This window comes from Rhinolophus hipposideros (assembly GCF_964194185.1).
Source record: "Rhinolophus hipposideros genome assembly, chromosome: 2".
NCBI classification, from domain to species: domain Eukaryota; kingdom Metazoa; phylum Chordata; class Mammalia; order Chiroptera; family Rhinolophidae; genus Rhinolophus; species Rhinolophus hipposideros.
Genome location: NC_138048.1, coordinates 39,219,511 through 39,240,770, shown reverse-complemented (window position 1 = coordinate 39,240,770; position 21,260 = coordinate 39,219,511). Strand labels below are relative to the sequence as shown.

Sequence of the window (21,260 nt, the reverse complement as noted above, 5' to 3'; positions counted from 1 at the left end):
CTTTCATTTAAATATCTGTATGACTATTGGGAATACTAGCTAATAAGTAAGTTGACAAAAAAAAACAAAACAACTCAGTACAAATTAAAATTCAATCCAAACCCAATATACTTAAAATTTGAGAAAGCAGCGCTTTATGGATGATATATTTCTAATTAACAAGTAAACAGGAAAAACAATATATAAATCACTCCATTAGAAATAAAATTCAATATTGGTACTTCCTTTCTTATATTTTACATTGATTACTTCCAATTTCTTATATTTTACATTGATTACATTGATTACGTTAATTACATTGTGAGAAGAACAACTTCTTCTTGTTCATATATTTTGTTTTAGCATGATTTACCAAAAGCAAAAATAAAATTCAAATCAGATGTTTTCACATATAAAATTGCTACATTCCTCTCAATTTTTGCACTTACAGATTGTACTTCCTATGGCCCATTATGCTAAACATTTAGCCAGGCTTATCTTTATAAAAATTTCCTATATATGGCTATCAGAAGCAATTTAGAGTAAGTAGAACTTACTACTGGAAAACCTTAATGGTTTCTTTAATGTTAAAATTATCAAATAGAATCCTTTTAGGCACATGGTAAAATACTGAATCTTTCAACTATAAAGTACTTCTCAAACATCACGCTTAAAGTTAACCCCAGCCTATTAAAGTTTTAATGTATTTTAATAAAAATGACAGGAAAAAATAAGAGTTGCAGTCATCTCCACTATATTATTGAAATATTTTAACCAGTGTGAAAGAAAACCTAAAGTGAACACAAAAATGAAAAACCAATTCAAAGGATATGAAATAAATAAATATAAACATGGCAAAAATAAACTATTTTCATCTTTTCTAAGGAGAGAGTAGGATTTTCATATATATATATATGTATATATATACACACACATATATATGCTGTGTACATCTCTGATATTCAAAAATTAATTTAGCAAAAATGTTTATTTTATACTATTCATGCTTAAAAACAAGTCTCTATGTAAACATATATAAAGCTCAAATAAACAAACAGCAATGCTTCAGAAAGTCTTAAGCATTAGTGTCAGATTCTTAAAATTTTGAAATCTTTTAGTTTGCCAAATAGTTTAGATTAAGGGTAGACAATACATCAAATACTCACTTGCAGCCTTCCATGTCACCCTCTCCAGCCAAAAACAAAACAAAAAACCCTAACTGCACAATGGCCACAATATAAAAGAAAATTCATAATCACTAAGTAGATTTTTTTTAAATAGTTCTTGAAATAAATTCTAATTTCCTTCAGATTATACTCAAGCTGAGATTTATACAGTATTGTAAATGTGACTGCTGATTCATATAGCACTGCAAATTATTGTTCTAAAAGACAAAATATTGTTCAAAAAAAGCCACAAATTCACATCTTCCATAGTGACCATCTTTGTTGCGGCCATATCATTGCTGATAATAATTTTTTAAAAAGTCACTTCAATCACAGAGTATTATCAAGAAGTTTTGCTTCCAATGATTGGACCAAAGAGTTTGTATATCAACGGTTAATTATGTTTAAAAACAGATATTTTTTAACAAGATATCAGTGAACTTAACTGTATTCTTAACTGCTATTATAATCTTATACTGAGTGTTTGGGAAGAGAAATAAAATAGGTTTCTAATTTCCAGAAAATACTGCCAGTTAAAATAAAGGAAACTAGGTTAGTCATTTAGAATAAAGCCTTCCCTACATGCAAAAGTGTATGAAAATGTTAGAACTTTGCATTATAAAATATTATTTTTGATTTGACAAGGATCAGGAAGGGGTAATTGGGAGGGTAAAAAAAAAAGTACCTATTTTGCGTTTTTGTTAACAAAATAATTTATTAATTTATGATTCTCCTACTAACTTCCATTTCAATTCCCTGGCAAAAGACCTAAGGCAATTCTACACAGTCCTTTTTTCAAATCAATCATCAACTGAAAAAACATATTCTTTGGGCTTCAAAATAGTTGTCATTATTACAACTTAATAGGACTCCACTGTAAAAGAAATTTAATTACCTCACAAAGAAAATCTACATTTCAAGATTTAGATAACATTTTTTTCCCCCAAACGATACATGATTTCTGGAAAGAATATACGTAATGAATTATGTAACAAAAATGAAACAAAAAACCTCAAGATGTTTCCAGTTTTAATTGGAAAAACAAAAATCTTGAAACATACATACAGTTAGGAGGGAAAAAGGGATGGTATGCCAATATCCATCAGCAAGTGTAATTGGTTCAGTCATTCAGATTTTTCTCGTTAAATCTCAAATTTCCAAGTTTATTCTAAATTTTATTTCTGTATATTTATCCGTTTGAACATCAATATTAAGTGACTAAAAGAAGTTCTAGAATATTCTTTATATAGATTCTTGGATGAAACATCTCATTTCTAAAACTGGCACTTTAATGCTACTTTACCCATGTTTATCCATATACTGAAATACCCTCTCTGCACTATATTTAACTGTGTATCATTTTTTCATTATTAGTCTTATATTTAGGACATAAAGCATTAAAACAAAACTACCACTTACTGTACCAAAATCCATTTCATATGACTACATAAGAGTTGTCCTTTGGAGATGAAAAACGTTATAATAATTATGATGTTTAAAAGTCATGTTTTTATTACTCTTGTATGTATTTTGGACAAAAATATTGAGCAGCTAATTATGCTCTTCCACACATTATGTTCACTGAGTTTACTACCACAGTTTTAGTGCAACAAAATACCTTTGAAAAGCCACTCTACAGTAATTATGGCAAGGCTCATTAAAATGCAGAGGTAAAGATTCCATTTGTATAGAAACTTAGAAGATAATGTTTGAAAAAGCGTTTTATCAGGTTGAAATTTTTTTTGTATACTAAAATATACATAAACATTTCTTGAATTAGTTTAATAGTCGATTTTGATGTAGTATCATTTAGTGGTGTAAATTTTGAGAGGTATATGTTTATAAACATTATATTTTGAGATTATAGTCTTAGGTAAACATTTAATACACAATGCCAATGTAGTTTCCTTTTTTTTTAATTTTTGTACCAAAAAGTCATACATTTAGTGTTGACATTTCTTCTTACCTGTGTGCCTTAGACCAATAAAGTACTCTGCATTAAAATTTAAATCTTGAGACAGTAGTACAGCATTGAAAAAAAACTGTAAAGCAGCTCAGATACATTGAACTCAGATTTTACATTTTCATTTGTCAAATTAGAATATAAAAAGTAAGCTTGAAAATCAAGTTGAAAAAGCTTATTCTTCCTCAAGAAAAAGTATGAACAATCTGAAAAATGAACAACTAGTATGAATGAAACATTGTACATAGTTAAGTCACATTTAGTGGTTGCTAAACATACCACTCCCTCCTGGAAATTACTGAACCATCTACATGAGAAACTAAGTCATCTTCATTTTCGTCATAATGTTCATCACTGACGAACTTCATTCCCATTTTTAGATCTTCGTAATAATCCATTGGTCTTTCAAACCTATTGAGATTTTCTACATTGTTCCACTGAGTTTTTTCAGGCTCTTCTAAGTAGTCTTTCCGTATTAGATTGTTCACTGGATTTTTGTTTTCTTTTTTTACACTGTCTGGGTAAGAATCAAGCTCATCCTGTTGAAGAACATCTATTTGTGATTCTTTTTGCATATCTGATGGTGGAATGTAGTTCTTGGCAAAGTAGTCTCCACGAAACGTCCGTCTTCTCCTATAGCAGAATATTCCAGCCAAAACACTTACAAGTATTACGAAGAGAGCCCCACCCACTACACTAGCAATGATCGTGCCAATTGTGTCATCCTTAATTGTTGCCAAAGTTGACAATGGGAAGGGCAATTTTTTTGGTTCTGTTGCTAGATCCTCGATGTCGGCAGTTGAGGGATGCCACTGAACTGTAGGCTGAAGGGTGGTAGTAGTAGGAGGATCTAATGGAAACAGTAAAGATAGACAAGACACAGAAAGGCAAAGAATGTCAATGCAGGCTGATTCAGCAGCAAGTTGAAAAGACAGCACAGTTAATGAATATATATTCATAGTAACAATAGTTTTTCATTCTTAATTTGATTTAAGATTAGAATGCATTGGTACTTATATATTTTTCAAAAATAACAAAACTGACACTTAGTTACCAATGAAGTAAAAGGAATGAAAAATTATCTATGGTGTAAATCCTAAATTATTAGGCATGATATTGTACTCAAAGAAATAAGTTTTATTGTGTGTGTGTCTTTTTTCGATGAAGAGTATTACCTAAGTGTCCTACATATAGCTGACTTAAGAATCATCATGCCAAAAAATTAAATAATATCAAATAATGCAAATGTGCCAGTAACACAAAGAAATAAAATGAAAAATTAAAATGTTTCCTTAATATCCATTTTTAACTAATACAGTTTATTTTTGTAAGATCTGAACTTATCTGTAAAAGAATGAAAAACTATAGAATCTTGTTAAGTGGCCACAGTATAAGCTGTTGTTTTAATAATTCTCTCAAAAATATTTTCCTTAAATAAAGAGAACTCTTCAATTTTTAAAAAGGATCTATGTGGTACATAACATCATTTTATAATTTAAAAAATCAAAGGCATGCTGCGATTATGTTCGCCAAATGGGTAATTATCAAATGAGACTAAAAGACAAAATTAAAACATGTTATAAACTATAAAATGTTATAAAAATGTCATAATCATGTCTATACCCCATGGGTAAGAAATCTGAACATTTAGGAAATTGAAGGATTTCAACCATATCTGCAAAATTTAATGTCACATTTCTTTAGGATGGAGTCTCAAAAATAGTAGCTAATATTTTAGAGAGAACATTCTACTAACACTTAAATATTAGATGCAAATGATCCTGTGTATTGCCATTAGATTACAGAGTAAATAGCCATTAATATTAAAAAGCAACTAAACATAAACAATAAAAATTAAATACTGGTTAATTATCAAGTAAGTGGTATTTGTAGGTCATGTTACACAAAACTCTAGAGTTTGAAGAAATGATGAGGTAAAAAATTTTGAATTTCTTCATTGATAAAAACAAATGACCCAAATGGTAATCTCCTATAATTAATTTTTAAATGAGCAGTACTGATAGAGCTTTTAAAAAATGATTGTTAGAAAAATACTAAATCTACATGGGGTAAGTTACTCTACAATTACAAGCTAAAGAAAAATACTTACTGAGACAGGTTTCATCACGGAATGCCATATATACAGAATGTGGTAAAAATTTAGCAAGTACAGTATAAAATTTAATAAGTACAGTATAACTAATTTCCTATATGAGTTCAAACCAATATAAGAGGCAATCCTGTCAAGTAACTTGAAGTGAATGTTAGTTATCATATTATATGTAAGTAAATGAATCAAGAAAGAGTTGTAATTTGAGAGAACACATTCACTAGCTGAACAAATTTAATCTTAAAAGAAAACAATTGTGGAATTGTAGGATCATTTCTAGTACTAACGTAGTACAGCATCATATAATCCAACTTCACAGAACCAAGATATTAAAGAAATAAAAATTAATCAGTTGTAAGATAACTCATGTATTTTCTGAAGGGGAAAGACTAACAGAAAAGTCAAGTTTTAAATATTAAATGTCATATTTACAATGATTCCCAAAGGAAAAGTATTACAATAAACTTGCAACAGCATGTTTAAACAAAAGTGCAAATCACCTAAGTAATTATTTATAATCCACACAATTTTTGTACACATAGTTTTTGATAGCTCTTAATGAAAGGCCATCTTTCTCAGAATAGATGCTTTTACCATCTATTAGATATATAACTGAACATTTTTGCTAAATGTAAAAAAAAAAAGAAAACAATAACTATTTCTACTTGCAATGTTCTTTATATGAACATAGATAGATATCTAACTAACAAAATACAGCCCTCAGAAACTATCTAACTAAAAAAAGAGAGTACTAAAAAAATCCTTTTAAAAAATCTTCTATTATGTGCCAGTGGTGCTAGAAACTTTTTAACTTACCATCCCCTCCTCAACCAGTGTTAAAAATAGCACAGACTCACTATTACTAGGATTCCACGGAAGCGGGACTACAGTTAATACTTCATTTTTTTACATTTTAAACAACGGATATATGATAACACATATAAGACATTTATTATGTTTTCTAATTCTTGCCCTCCTCCAAGATAATTACAGTGAGAATCACAATTTGTGTAAGGAGACAGAGGACTAATATTTTGTAATCACCAATAGCTACCTATTCATTGTGGTTTAAAATCTTTCCTAACAGCATTCCTGATTTTTTCCATCAGACAATATTTTTTTTATATTCTTTGCTGAACATATGAGTGTAAAACAAATGTAATGAACTAGTAGACTCTGAGTTCACCACACTTAAATGAAGAACTTCTTCAGCTTCTTTTTCAAATTAATGACTTTTGTCAAATAGGAAAACAATCCAGTAAGGCCTCTGAAGCTTTAAAATGTATTTTAGCACAATAATTACTATGTTAAAAATTGATTTATTTTTTCTTTTAGACTTTATATGAATTGTTTAAATAAACAAAATCTATGAATTTTAAAATTCAAGGCTTGTTAAGAATGTGTGGATTCTTAAGCCTGATAATATGTCTGGATCCTAAAATCAGTATTTGAAATTCAAGATTTGCATAGGAATATACTTTGAGTTTTAGGCATGTGGAACTTATATGATACATAAAAATTCACTTCCCTATTCTAAAAGAGAAGAGGTATCAGGAAAAAAAAAAACAATACAGAACAAAACAACTAGAAAAACACAATTTCAAGAAGTCAGTTAACACTGGACAGAGTCACTGCACTCCCATTAGTAATAATTGAAGTTGAATACTGCAATCTTGAATCAATCACCTCTTGTCCAAAATCTTATGCTTCGCAATGTGGGAAAATGTATAATAAAATTATGAGCAATTTCTCTGAGAGTTGTAAACTCTGCTCTGTTCTGAGGAGAACCTTTAGTCTCTAGTCATAGGATACATTCCTTTTACAAATACTTTTAAAAATCATTTCTGAAACTTTTAAACATCAATTTTAATACTGAGGTAAAAAATGTTTTCCTAGAGGAAAAATGATACATAGAACTCAATGAAAAAGATAAACTGATCATCTACTGTGTGCATTATGAACTTTTATTCTGATAAAAGAATACTAGGATTTACTAGTTATTTTGGAAAGGCAGTATTTTATCTAGGATATTTGATATACTACAAGAAGTCCTTAGAGGAGTTAACTAAACTCAGCATAGTATACTGTATTAAAGACTCTAGATAGAAAAGCAGAGTCTAATTCTTGATGATTACCTTAAGAAAACCATCTCATATAATACTATCTTTTTATAAAGTCCTTGGTGGTAATAAACTGTGATTTTTCAAATTTACTCAAAATGACTTCCCTTCTTATAAGACTTAGTAGAGGATGATCAAAAATTCTGTAAAGTTTGTCACCAGTGTTACATTAGTTACCTTGTCAAAGAAAAGAGAGTTACATAAAAGAAGATTTTGGATTTTTAATTCTTTCCTGACTGTTTTCTTCTCAAATTTATTCAATCAGGCAACGAAAATTTATTGAACGCTTAGTATATACTAAACATTATTGCAGATGATGGGAATATAGTAGTGATTAAAGCAGACAAAAATCCTGCCCTCTTAGGATTTATGTTCTAGCTTGGATAAAAAGAGACAAGCACATATATTAGTTTGGTGCAAAAGTAATTGTGGTTTTTGCAATTATTTTTAACCTTTACCTTTTACTTTTGCACCAACCTAATAATAAAATATGTATGATGTCACATGGCAGTAAGTAAAGAAAAATAAGGGAGAGAAGACAGAATGCAGTGAAGAGGTGAGAAGGGAGCCGTTTCAATTTTAAATACAGTCGTGAAGGTGTTATTTGAGTAAAGCTCTAAAAGAAGTGAGAAAAAAAAGCTATGAAAATACCTGAAGAGCAGTCAAGGCAATGCAAACAGCAAGTGCAAAGACTCTGAGGTACAAATGTGCCTGCCGTTTTCAACGAAAGGCAAGGAGGCCAGGGTGACTGAAACCAAGTGAGCAAGAGATGTAATGAGAGATGAGGTCAGAGAGAGAATCTAGGACCAGAACACGTACAGAGTCTTTGTCACTGTAAAGACCTCGTTTTCATTGTGGGTAAAATGGGAAACAGAATGGTGAGTTGCTGATGGCTTAGACCAGAATATTAGAAGTAGAGAATTGGTAAGGTTCTGTATATAATATAATTGGAGAGCTGACATCGATTTGTTGATAAATTGGGTGAGGTGTGAGAAAAAAATTGAAATCAAGGATAAGTATCAAGGATTATACCCTCAGGAAATATAAAAATGGAGTTATCAATAACTGTCAGTTTTGAACATTAAATTGTAAATGCCTATTTATACTTTTACATAGGGTTAATGATCATTAACAGGCAATTGGACACACAAGTCAGGAGTACAGAACGCCAAAAGGTAAGAATTTAGGCTGTCACCAATAGAATCTATATGTAAGAATGCCTTATAAATTGAGCCTTCGAACTTAAATGATTACATAATTATAACACATTGAGCCTAAGATTTACAAGTAATACCCTATACCAAATTTTGTACAACAGAAACAAAAAGTAAGAAATCCTTAGTTAAGTACATTTTAAATATGCATTTTCTGTGGCTTTATGATTTTTTAAAAATAAGAAACCTCTAAGGGAAGAAAGGAGGACTAATATACTAATACTCAATCTCATTCACATTTCTACCAAAGCATTGCTGCTGGTAGAAAGGGATAGGTTAGAGATGTACACAGCTCTAAGTTTCTTGTGAGATTCAAGTAAAAAAAAAAAAAAAAAAAAAAAAAAAAAAAAAAAAGTTGAGTCCCTATCATTTGCCAGTCCCTATCATTTACAATGGTAAATAAAGCAAATACAAATTGCTTAAACGTGAGGATAGATAGTAAGTAAGCTAAGCACGCAACTATAAATTGTGGTAAATAATATGGGGGACTGTTCTTAGGTTGAGTGATCACACAAGAACTTAGAATATAACATAAAAGCAAGCTTAACATTCCTCTAAAATAAATAAAAATTTTAACTACCTATTACATAATTACCATACAAACCTGCATTTCTCAAAGTTCTCTTCCCTTGGCCTTTAATTTTCCATTTGTTAGACACGAAGACTGCTACATTCTTATAGCCAATAAGGAGATGCTCAAAATATTTTACATGATTTTTATAAATACAAATTCCATTGATAATTTAGTATTTATAGCCACGCTAAGGAAACAATGTATTTTTAGCAGTAACTACATTTTGAGAATACTCAAATTTATACTGTCAAACTGACAAAAAATTTCACAGTGAAATAAATGGAATGTGAAAAGTCTAAGTTCTTAGTGGTTTAAAGACTAACAATAAAAAACATCTTACATTTTATTTCATTAGAACATTCTTAGTAGCATTCCTACGTTCACCTCAATAACCCAATATGATCACCATACTGAGTGACAATGTTATTTAACAAGCCAGATCATCAAAGTTCATATCCTATTTTATCAGAGTAGTCACAAAAACAAATAAAACAAAACCAGTGTTTGTTCTTGATGTACACAAAAGAACCTAGAAAAGCACATACTACCTATAAAAGGAATAATTTAATACTATTTAACTGCAAAACTAACTATATACATAGGTTTTAAAATGTATATAAATTTGTTGCACAGACATTTTGACATTTAAGTAAAGGAACGCCACTTTACACATATATTTCAGATAGGGCTACTTTCTTATACAGTAGTATCTCGGTTCTCAAACATCTCCCTCGACGAACATTTCGGGTTACGAATGCCGTAAACCCGGAAGTAAATGCTTGTTTTTGAACACACCTTGGAAGTCGAACATGTCATGTGGCTTCCGATGAGTGCAAGATTCTGAGGCTTAGCTGTCGGCTGTTTTCAAACATTTCAGAACTCAAACGGTCTTCTGGAATGGATTACGTTTGAAAACCGAGGTACCACTGTATCTCTTTTAGAGTATTTGGAAAACCTCACATTTAGGAATTTCACAAGTATAAATCACCACCACAATCATAATGCTACTGTTATGACTGTCATTACAGAAATAATTTAACTCGTTTTACAAGTAGACAGTAACTTACCTGAAATGTAGATGACCTTTTGATCACTTCTTTGACCAAGGGAATTTGTCACTTTACAGACATAAACACCAGAATAATTGAAAGTCAGTGGATGGACAAAATGCAGAGTATTGTCTGAAGCCAATAAGCCATCAGGCCACTGTCCATCCAACCTAGATTTTAAAAAGTAAAGCATTATTTTAAATATTTTCAGTCTATATTCATTAATAGCTGTCTAAATAAGATATTAACTTTTGAATGTTAGTGAAAGAACTAACTTCTTAAGGGTAAAATTCACTATTTAAAGAGTATCACTTAATGCAGAACAAATCTATACTGTGCCCCATCCAACGATGGTTAGTTTCTAAACCACCAAGAAAGGTCTTCTTATAAAATAATTTAATTTGTAATGTGGGTATCGGTAACAACAAAAAGACAAGGCACCATTTGGTATTAGTAACTCTTTTTAAATGGTGCCTACACCAATTCAGCTAAGAGGTCCTATCTAGTGTATACACATATATTACTATAAACCATAATGGGAGTAAAATCCCATTGTAAGAACTTTAAAACCATTCATTGTATTGGAACTGAGTATATAGTTCTACATAATTTTTCCAACTTTAGAGTACAAAAAACAAGCAAACAATAAAAACCACCAATACATCTTGATTTTGAAACTATTTTTAAAGGTTTTAAGTTATTTTTTTAAGACAAGAGAATGAAAAAGTCAAATAAACCCAAGCAACTCAACTACTATAGTTTCAGATAAACAGATTTTCAAAAAGTTCATTCATTCCTTCACTCAGCCACCCATTATTTACCCTCCTGTTTCCTGCTGATGTTGCTGAGATTCAGAGCTAAGTAAGATTCGGTCCTTACTTTCAATGATCTAAGTATACAGTAGGAGACCGAACAACTAATTACCAAGAAAATAACAAAGAATAATAAGAAGGCAGAATAAAGCAAATCAACACTGGTGAATAGGTGGAATGATTTCACTATGATTCCCAAGGGCAGTAGGTGGGTGAACAATCAGTCCAATCTTTTAAAGTTAATAGTACTGTAATTTAGCAGTGAAGGATCAAGGTAATATTTTAATGTTTAAAAACCAAAAACAAAAACACCCAACATTCTTAATAGAACTTTGGAAAGAACATTTTTACAAGCATCAGCTATCAAAAGGGGAATTCTTTTCCTAAGATACTTAAGAATGAATAGGAATTATATACACGCATATTTTACCAACTATCTCTACTTTGGGCCCCAAATTCTAATTCCTTTAATTCTGAGCAAAATGTCTTAAAATCCTTTGAAGTTGTTCATTGGAATGAGCCATAGAAAAATCTAAATATCATGTTGAACTCCCAACAAATGACATGCTAAGCACCTCCCACTCGATTGCACTTACGTTATATGATTTATATTCGTTGTCCCTACCCTCACAAAAACTCTACAAGGCACTATTATCAATGAGGAAACAAAGGATTAGAGAGGTTAAACGACTTCCTCAAAAAAAGACATCTGCAAGTACAGACACTAGGATGAGAATGTAGAATCGTATGACTTTTAGAAATACCCTATCACACATCTTAACCAATGACTCCTTCCCACTTTTAAGAAAATATAAAACTGTATGTTTGCTTAAAGAAAACAAACTGACCAAATATACTGTTTCCTTGTTCCCAACAAAATCCCACCTAAAACAAGAGTAGACAAATTAAAAAGCTATTAAACCTATGAAAAGGAAGATAACAGACGGTAGAATTCATTAGGTAAGATGGTTGAACAAACTTTTAGAAGACAGAAAACGGAAAAAACAGTATATACTTTAAGCCAGTGTTTCTCAATCAGGAGGGATTTTTGACTCCAGGGGACATCAGCATGTCTGGAGACATTTTTGGATGGCAGCATGTTTGAAGACGTAATTGTCACAACAGGGTGGGGGGGGAGCAGTTGGGGGAAGAGGTGCTACTGGCTCCAGAGATTAGAGGTCAGGGATGCTGCTAAACATCCTACAATTCACAGGACTGCCTCCCACAAAAAAAAAAAAAAAAATATCCAGTCCAAAACAAAATATCAGAAGTATCAGATTGCAGCTCTGCTTTGGGCTTGCAGGACGAATGTGGATGAGAAAGCAGCCAATTTGACCCAAAGAACCCAAAATAGATTTGGAGTTGGGCTCACTATACTACAAGAGGGCCAGAGTGAGGCAAAGGGCTAGAAATAAGGAGATTAGTTGAAAAACAAAATAGATCCTCCCAACTCGGTACAGGTACCAGACATTCATGTGTTAGGCAAAAGAATGAGAGTTAATTCAATAAATACAATGAATGGCCATGAAAAAAAGACTTCTATTCTTCCACAGGTGACATCAGAAGGTTCACCAGGGAAATAACCACCTCTCTACCTAATGATGCTGAATAGAATCTACTAATAATCCCCACTAGAGAAAAAGTTTCCATTCAGCATTTTATAATAATTTAATGCATCATTATGAAACGACTGGACAAATGAGAAAATTAAGGAATACCTACAAAATGAAAGACAAAAAAACAAAACCAAAAGAACTAGGAGGAAAAAGGAGACAATATGTAGGAATAAGAAAATCTCTGCAGAGGAAAGAACTCTAGTTAATCTCTGGGGGGAAAAACAAGGAAGATACTACATCCACAAAACAAGGATGCTATGAAAATGAACACAGAACAATAAAATGCTCTTAGAAAATAAAATATGTCCACCTATTTTTTTTTTAATCACTGGAGGAGGGGGTAAGAACAAGCAAATCTGCTATAATAAAACAATAAAAATTATTTGAAAAATAAGAAAGGATATTTAGTATACAATAAATAGGAGTTCCAGTGAGAACAAACAGAAAAAAAGGGGGTCGGGGGAGAGAATGCCAAAAATACCAGAAAATTATCCACAGTTGAAAGATATAAGTCTCTAGATTGAAGGAGGGCCCTAACTATTGAGAAACATGAATGAAAACCTTAGTGTAACAGATGGAATTTCCTAGATAAAAAGAATTAATGATATTCAGACAGTAAGCTATACAAGTAAAAAGAAGCAATTAACAGCCTCAGGGAAAACAGCTTTAAACAAAAGAAAACAATTCCAGTATACTACACAGCTGTCAGTAAATAATATTTACCTGTTGTAGGGTGGCAAACAATAATTACAGAGTTTAACTAAAAGTAACTTAATCTCATTGGGACTATTGAAGGGTGTATATGTATGTGGGTATATTTGTTTGTGAAGGGGTAGATACATTCATCTACCACAAGAAGTGAACAGATCATATTAAAAATTAGTAAATGAAGAAGTAGCAGTTTAAGACCTATAATAGCAACTACCAGAAGGAATTGCTAAAGTAGCCTGAACAGAACTGTGGGTGGTAGGAAGGTGGGGAGAGGTGGGACAGGAGAACATTTAGAAACCTTTCATTTAATTTTCAGCTATTACTATAATTATGTAGTACACTGATAAAAATAACTTTAAACATTTAAAAATACTTTTTACTTTTAAATAATTTCTCTTTAGAAGTAGCTAACATTATTACCTGCTCCACACAGATTTGAAGGGTGGTGGATTTGCATCAGCATTACACTTGAGATTAACACCTTTTCTTCCTACAAACCAATTTCCATCATAGCCTGTTACTGAAACCTCAGGAGCGTCTATAAAATAAATGCATGACAGAACAGATTATCTTTTGTTAATGATAAATACAACATACAATGATAAACTAAAATTTAGAAAAGCAAAAACAACTTTCTTCTCTCAATATACATAACCAACGTGGAAGACAGTACTCAATAGTTGACTGAAAGAATGAATGAATGAATGAATGGACAATGAGTACCCAAACAGTAGGCAACTACAAGCATATACAGTTTTAGTTATTATAAACACTGAATAGAAGAATATTGACAAAACTATAATCACCAAAAGCAAAATTTAAGAGTCCTATTATGAAACAGGTAGAGATATATGAACAAAGAAAATACATTAAGAACTTAATTCGATAATGAGGCATGGCATTTAAATATCAAGTCATCATATAAAACTGTTTTTAACAAAATGTTTAATCTGAAAGGAAATATCCCCAGAGATATCAAGTCAATACAGGGATTAGGTTCCCTACACTATAATTAATTAATGTTCTTTGAGTATGTATGTAGAAATGCGGCACAAACTTTCTAAGCCTATAATTATAATTTAAGTAAATTATCTAAGGCCTCAACTGTATGAACATGTATCCATTCAGTAGTGTACCCAAAGGTTGATTAGCATGTATACAGTGTAATTAGTTAAATGAGCAATTATCCATGTCTACCAACAATATAAATTTATACTTTCAAACTATAAAATCCAATAAAAATCATTCCTTCAACTATCATACTGATTAGCTCCTAATAAGCGACAGGTATTGTTTTAGGTATTTGGGATAGACAGATAGGGAGAGAAAGAGAGAGAGAGAGAGAGACTCTGTATTTGTAGAATTATATTCTAATAGGAATAGGAAAGATGACATTTTAAAAATATTTAACTAAAACCTGTTACAGAAAAGAATAGGATGCTAAGAGAGAAGACAAGAGGAAGGGTCTAATTTAGTTTGGGGATGGGGTTAGGGAGGTCATGAAAGACCCCTAAGGAAACATTACTTATACACGGTACAGAGACCCATCATCTTCATGTGAGCTACATAGTAAACTAGATAAACAGAACATAGTCAATTGGAAGTCAGAGAGACCAGGTCAGTCTTTAACTCTGCCAGGAAAACCTGACCTACTATCAAGCAAGGTTTACAAAAAGGTAGTGAAAAAATTAACCTTTTACTAGGGTACAATTACCTTAGCATAAAAAAAAAAAAAAAGCCTGCCTCTTATAAACACCAAGAATTAACATTTTTGTAACCTAAAACAGGTACTAAAAAATGTTGCTCAAAGAACAGTACGGTTATCTGTGAGTTTAATTTCTCTTAAAAGGAGGAAGGGATAGGTATTAAAGTATCCCCACAGAATATCTCCAGATTTTGAGATATGAATTTTGAATATAAGATTTTAACTTATCCTTTGTTCACATGTTTTATAGGTCCCAATTTAAAAAAGGAAAAATGTCATGAGGACTCTATAACATTTCAGGAGCATGCCAATAAATCTAAATGATAATCTTACAAGAAATAATCTTATATGTTTAGGATTGAACTCAAGCAAACAAAAAATATAATAATATACGTTATATAAATTGATGAAAATTTCAGTCATTATTAGACACAGGGAAGGAAGAATATGAGAAAATATTAATAGTACTTACAATTGGGATCTAAATTTTATGAATAAAAGGAAAAAGAGTCTGTGAAAGCAAGGTAGGAAATTGAATAATTTTAATTGGATTCTCCAGAGAGATAAAGAGAAAAGAAGGTATTTGTTTTCAAGAATACAATAGTAATAACATTCACGTAGGATAGCTTCTCAAGTTTAATCCTATAAATGTTGAAAACAATCCTTAGAATTAGCTTTAGAAACCATTACATCAAGTGTAATGAATGTGTAATTTAAAATTCTACACATCATACCAAAAATAAAAAAAAATTTAAAAAAAAAAAGAAAAAACAGAACATTTCCTTCACATGATCTGTGTATGGATGGAAATGATAGCAGAACCTAAACATTTCTCCTAATTTTATCTCTACTTCAATCTCCTTAATTGTCATTATCTTTGCTATAAGCTATCTGCACCATCAGTTTTTCTCTCGCTCAACAAATTTTAAAATGCTATTCAAAGAATATATCAAAAACTGAGAAACTTTATAGAAAAGGGGAAAGTATATGTATCAGGGCTGCCAAAAAAATGTATACAAGTGGACATTTAGTTCAACGTTGCTCAAGCAATGTAGTTCACCATAATCAGAAGTGTCTAGACCAATCTGAGCACCCCTTGTAATTGCAGAAGTTAAACATGACTTGTATTCATCTTTTGTTATCAGTATATACTGAGTATTACAATTTTAAGTTTTCTTCTTAAAATGTGTATACATTTTTTTGGCACCCTCTGTACACACACACACACACACACACACACACACAGTGTATCCCATAACAAAAAAAATAAAAATACAAAAATGGTCCAGCTTTGAACCTTATCTACAATGGTTATTATCCCAATGATGTCTTCAAAATATTGTTTTACCTATCTGAGAATCTTACACGATCAATAAAATTGGATTAGAATATTAGAAGAATACAGATTTTCAAAATAATTAAAATGCATCTAGGAAGTAAAAAATTCTTGCTGAAAAATGAAAACATCATGGATGGCATCAATAAAACTGAATAACAGCTAAATTAATCGGAGAAGCAGTTGTTTGTCTCTAAATATTGCACATTTTGAGGTATAAATTTTCACAATTTGCTTATGTCCTACATATTTTTAAGATCTAAAAAAGATAAGGTTAAATAATTATAAGCTTGAGAACAACTTTAAATCATTGTCCATCTTTACAAACTGATAAAAAATGCTCTGGTTAAATAAAATTTCCATGAAAATATTTTAAAAATTAAGAACAGAAATGTCAGTAAGGAAAAGCTGTTAAGAATTTCTGAGTGCTAAATATTCAAACTAAAAAGTTTGATATAGAATTATGTAAAAAGAAAACGAAAATAAAATACATGATGTGTAAAAAGCAAATGTTACCGTTTACTTACACTGTATATCTAATATGAAAGAATATCGGATGTCCTTTTCCAAGGCTGGATGTTTTACAACACAAGTAATTCGCCTTCCTCTAGCAAATCTGGTTGGAAACAGCTTGTATTGGCTGACAATTGTTGTTGTTTCATTTGGAAAAGTAGTTGTAGTGGATTCCATCTCACCAAGATCACCTTCCCAATTAATATGTGCAACTGGTTTTCCAGTGGCTGCGATACAAATGGCTGCCACTGTTTCATTTCCTCCATCAATTAAAGAATCTGGCCCTTTAATCAGGCTCACAGTAGGTTCAACTGTTTAAATTAAAAACAAAATTAGTTACATTTCAATTAAGACTATACATATATCTCTTTCCAAACCACATCTAGCTATATTTCATAAACTTAGGGATAACTGCATAAAAAATCTACCCACACTTTTTAGGTAATGCCAACATCAACTGGATTCTTGGAACAAGATCACGAGCCAGGTTAAATAAGAAGCCAAGATTTTATATAACCATTACAAAGATTGCTCTCACTGGTAGAGATATACTTTATAGGGGCAGATGAGTTCCCCAAATTAGCAATACAAAAAATTCCTGTGAATTGGATCATAATTTCCAGTATGAGATTAAAGGTATCATTACTCTGAAAGGAAAACAAGTAGTTTTAATATATAATGCTTCATTTTATGAAGCATTTATGAAAAATGCTTAAAGGAAAACTATTTTAAAATAAGTTATCCGTATAGAAGCTACACTGTCAAAATGCAACATGACTAAAAGGTATGTTTATTGAAGTGTACATACCACCTATCTTTTTCTGGGGTAAGAAAGCTGCTCATCCAAGAAAAGTAACCTTAATGTTAGACACTTTCGATCTACACTCCATACATTCTAGCTATCGTTTCACATTTTTCAGTAAATTTTATCTGCTTCTTTCTGTATAAACTCCTCAGTACCCAGTTCATGAATTCTTTGGCTGAAGCCTACAGTTTATTCTGTGCATTAAATTTTTAATCTCAATGATATTTTTTCATTTCCAAGATTTCCACTTGGTTCTTTCACTGCCAAGTGTTCTTGGTTTGTATCTACGTATTTTTGTTTCATCATTTACTTTAAGGAATATTCTTTTCCTTATGTATTTCCTCTTTTGTAAGACGAATTATTGGAAAATAAGTGCACACACTTATTGAATAATTTAGAGCAAATATCCATGTGACCACCACACATCCTAATAAAAAACGTTTGCACCTCCCAAGTCTCTCCTATGCCTCTTCTTGATCATTAACACCTTGCCTGCCCGAGTGTGAAACCATTATACTGACTTCAGAAATAAATTTTTCTTACTTTTCATGTTGGTTCTATAACCAACAAATGCAAACCTACCCAAGTTTCATCTGTTTCTGAACTTTATATGATGTAATCCGACTACATGTATTTTTGTATAGTTTTGACTCAATTTTGTGTTCCCACTATTTGTTTATGTGGGAATATTTAGCCTTAATTATTTTAGAATTTTTTAACTTTTTATTTATAGATCATTTAAATTTACTTACAATTGTGTAAGTTATTAATTTTAACTACTGTACGGTTTGATTGTTGAACATTGATGGTGTTTCCTGTTTGGTATAAGTGATTTTACAAGAAATATTGTCATACATGCATTTTGGTATATTTGTGCAAACGTTTCTCTAGTTTAGCCCTTACTGTAGAATTGTTATTACTATATTTTCAGTTTCACTAATGACAAAAGCTTTCCAAAGTACCGATTTATTCCCAATCTTAGAGTTCTTGTTGGTCTAAACACTCACCACAGTTGATATTGTAAGACTTCTCAATGTTTGTCAGTCTCATAGGTATGCAATAACATTTCACTGAGATTTTAATTTTTCCAATTACAAGTGACATTAAGGACCTTTATGGGCCATTTGGAATTTCTTCTTCTACAAAATGCCTATTAAAGCCATTTTCTTTTTCTTATTGATTTGGGAGAAGAGTCCTTTTTTGATTACTATCTTCTATCAGTTAGGGCTTGTTTTTTCACCCTATGGTGTGTTTGATGAGCAGAAGTTTTTCATTTAAATGTAGTAAAATGTATCACTTATTAGATCCCTTGGGTGGTTAACTGCCTTTATACACTAAGAAATACTTCTCTACTTCAAGGCCAGTTACTATGTGATATATATATAGCTTCTTGTTCTCTGAAGGAATTTTGTAGATTGACTTATCAAGTCAAATGGTAAGTGCTAACAGTCTGTGTCTGATAAGTCTGCTGTGGAGAAAAAGGAACCTTCAAACACTGTTGGTGGGAACGCAGACCGGTGCAGACGCTATGAAAGGCAGTATGGAGGTTCCTCAAAAAATTACGAATAGAATTATCATATGACCCAGCAATCCCTCTCCTGGGTATCTACCAAAAAAATCTGAAAACATTTATACATAAAGATACATGTGCTCCAATGTTCATTGCAGCTTTATTTATGGTGGTCAAGATATGGAAACAACCAAAATGTCCTTTGATAGATGAATGAAGAAGTTGTTGTATATATACACAATGGAATACTATTCGGCAGTAAGAAAAGATGATATAGGAACATTTGTGACAACATGGATGGATCTTGAGGTTATAATGCTAAGCGAAATAAGTCAAACAGAAAAATAAGCAAAAAAATGTTAAGCGAAATAAGTCAGTCGAGAACCATATTTCACTGAGATGTGGTATATAAAACTGAAAATAACAAAAAAACAAGACAAACAAATGAAGAAACAAAAACTCATAAACATAGACAATAGATTAGTGGTTACCAGAGGATAAAAGAGAAGGGGGATTCTAGAAGAGGGTAAATAGAGTCAAATACATGTTAATGGAAGGAGACTGACTCTGGGTGGTAAACATACAATGTGATATATAGATGATGCATTACAGAATTGTACACCTGAAATCTATGTAACTTTACTAACAATTGTCATCCCAATAAACTTAAAAAAAAGTTTCCTCTCACATGTCAGTACTAAGATCAGTACTAAGCCAAAGACTTCAGAAGGGCCTTCTGTATATCTCAAGTGTGTGCCCCCTTCTGTGCGCTCTCTTCCTCCCTTTCCTGCCCTCCCCCCATGCTCCCTTTTCCCCAGAATTCTGCTCCACAAATTCTAATCATTTTGTCCTCCCTGAATTTCAATCTGTCTCTTCAACTCAGTGAAACCACCACTCTCTGCTTTAATTCCTTGTCACTAAACTGTAGCCTGGAAACTGCCTTAGGAGGAAGCTGGAACATTTGTAGGACTTACCTTCTTTCACAGATCATAATCCTACACTGACTATTGTCCAATGACTAAAAACTGTTTATTTGCCTGGTTTCCTTGTTCCTAGAGAAAGAGGGTAAATCTAGTCCCTGTTACTCCATCTTGTCCAGCAGTGGGAGTCTATTTCTTAATTGCAAAAGTATTATTACTAAAAATTGGAAAAACAGAAAAATTATCCATGACTACAGTGTCCTAATACAGTAATTATCATACTCTCCCATTTCCTTCTCATTATTTATATTTCCAGTCTCTATATAAATGTAATCATGGCATACCTACAATTTTGTGGCTCATTGTTTTTTACATAGTAACATTTTTCTTGACCATAATTTTAACAACTACTATCCCATCAAGGGGAAGTAACCAATTATGTAACAACTCTTCTACTATGGGACATTTGTTGTTAAATTTTGCCAAAACTTTTTGTTGTATCATATTCCCTTAATTTGGTTTCTATTACTACCACTCCACTGAAACTGTAATATCATCATCTAATTGACAGGCTTGATATTTTTCTTTGCCTATTCTTTGACTAACTTTGTAGAATTAGGAGAACTGAATAAATGGTCACTAAATCATTTTCTATAAGGCATAATTCTCACTGTTGAAAAAAAGGCTGCTAGAGTAACCTTTATCTTCTCTTGACATGAATACTACTTTGCTCAAGTTTTTCCTAAAGCTCTCTTTGAGTTCTTCATCTCTATTTCATCAACATCTGCGCTAATAAATATTAAGGCCAAGGTCTTCAGTTTTTTTTTTTTGATCACCTTTAAAAACTTTTATCTGATAAATACTACTACCCAGATGATCCCTAATTTTCTCCAATTTTGAGATTAGGCTTGACTCTACAGTTTCTAACCACCTGCCTGGTAGTTTTGCCCATGTTTCTTCAAATTCAATAAACCAAATGCTGAACTCATCATCTCATTCTACCACCTATAATACCTGTTTTTCAAAGACATGCCTGTTTAAATTAATGGTAACATAATCTACTAAATTACCAAGATTCAAAACCTGTTAATGTTCAAACTTCTCGTTTCTCACATCCTAGTTATTCCTTTGTAATAGCTCCCTTCACTTAAGTGGCA

The 21,260-nt window shown here is 31.5% G+C and overlaps 1 protein-coding gene across 2 annotated transcripts in view; it reads right to left on the bottom strand.

Annotated features, from left to right (window-relative positions):
* The window catches only part of NECTIN3 (nectin cell adhesion molecule 3), a 116,266-nt gene that overhangs the window by 55,371 nt on the left and 39,635 nt on the right, over positions 1–21,260 (bottom strand). Inside the window, exons 3-6 of one of the 2 annotated variants that reach the window (XM_081076672.1) lie at positions 16,883–17,179; positions 13,735–13,852; positions 10,194–10,345; positions 2,162–3,958 (exon numbers count right to left, since the gene is read on the bottom strand). In XM_081076672.1, coding sequence (XP_080932798.1) covers positions 3,378–3,958; positions 10,194–10,345; positions 13,735–13,852; positions 16,883–17,179 — 1,148 coding nt within the window. In that variant the 3' untranslated portion in view covers positions 2,162–3,377. Of the gene's footprint in view, positions 1–2,161; positions 3,959–10,193; positions 10,346–13,734; positions 13,853–16,882; positions 17,180–21,260 lie in introns of those variants that run through there. The other variant, XM_081076673.1, reaches the window with a different exon arrangement.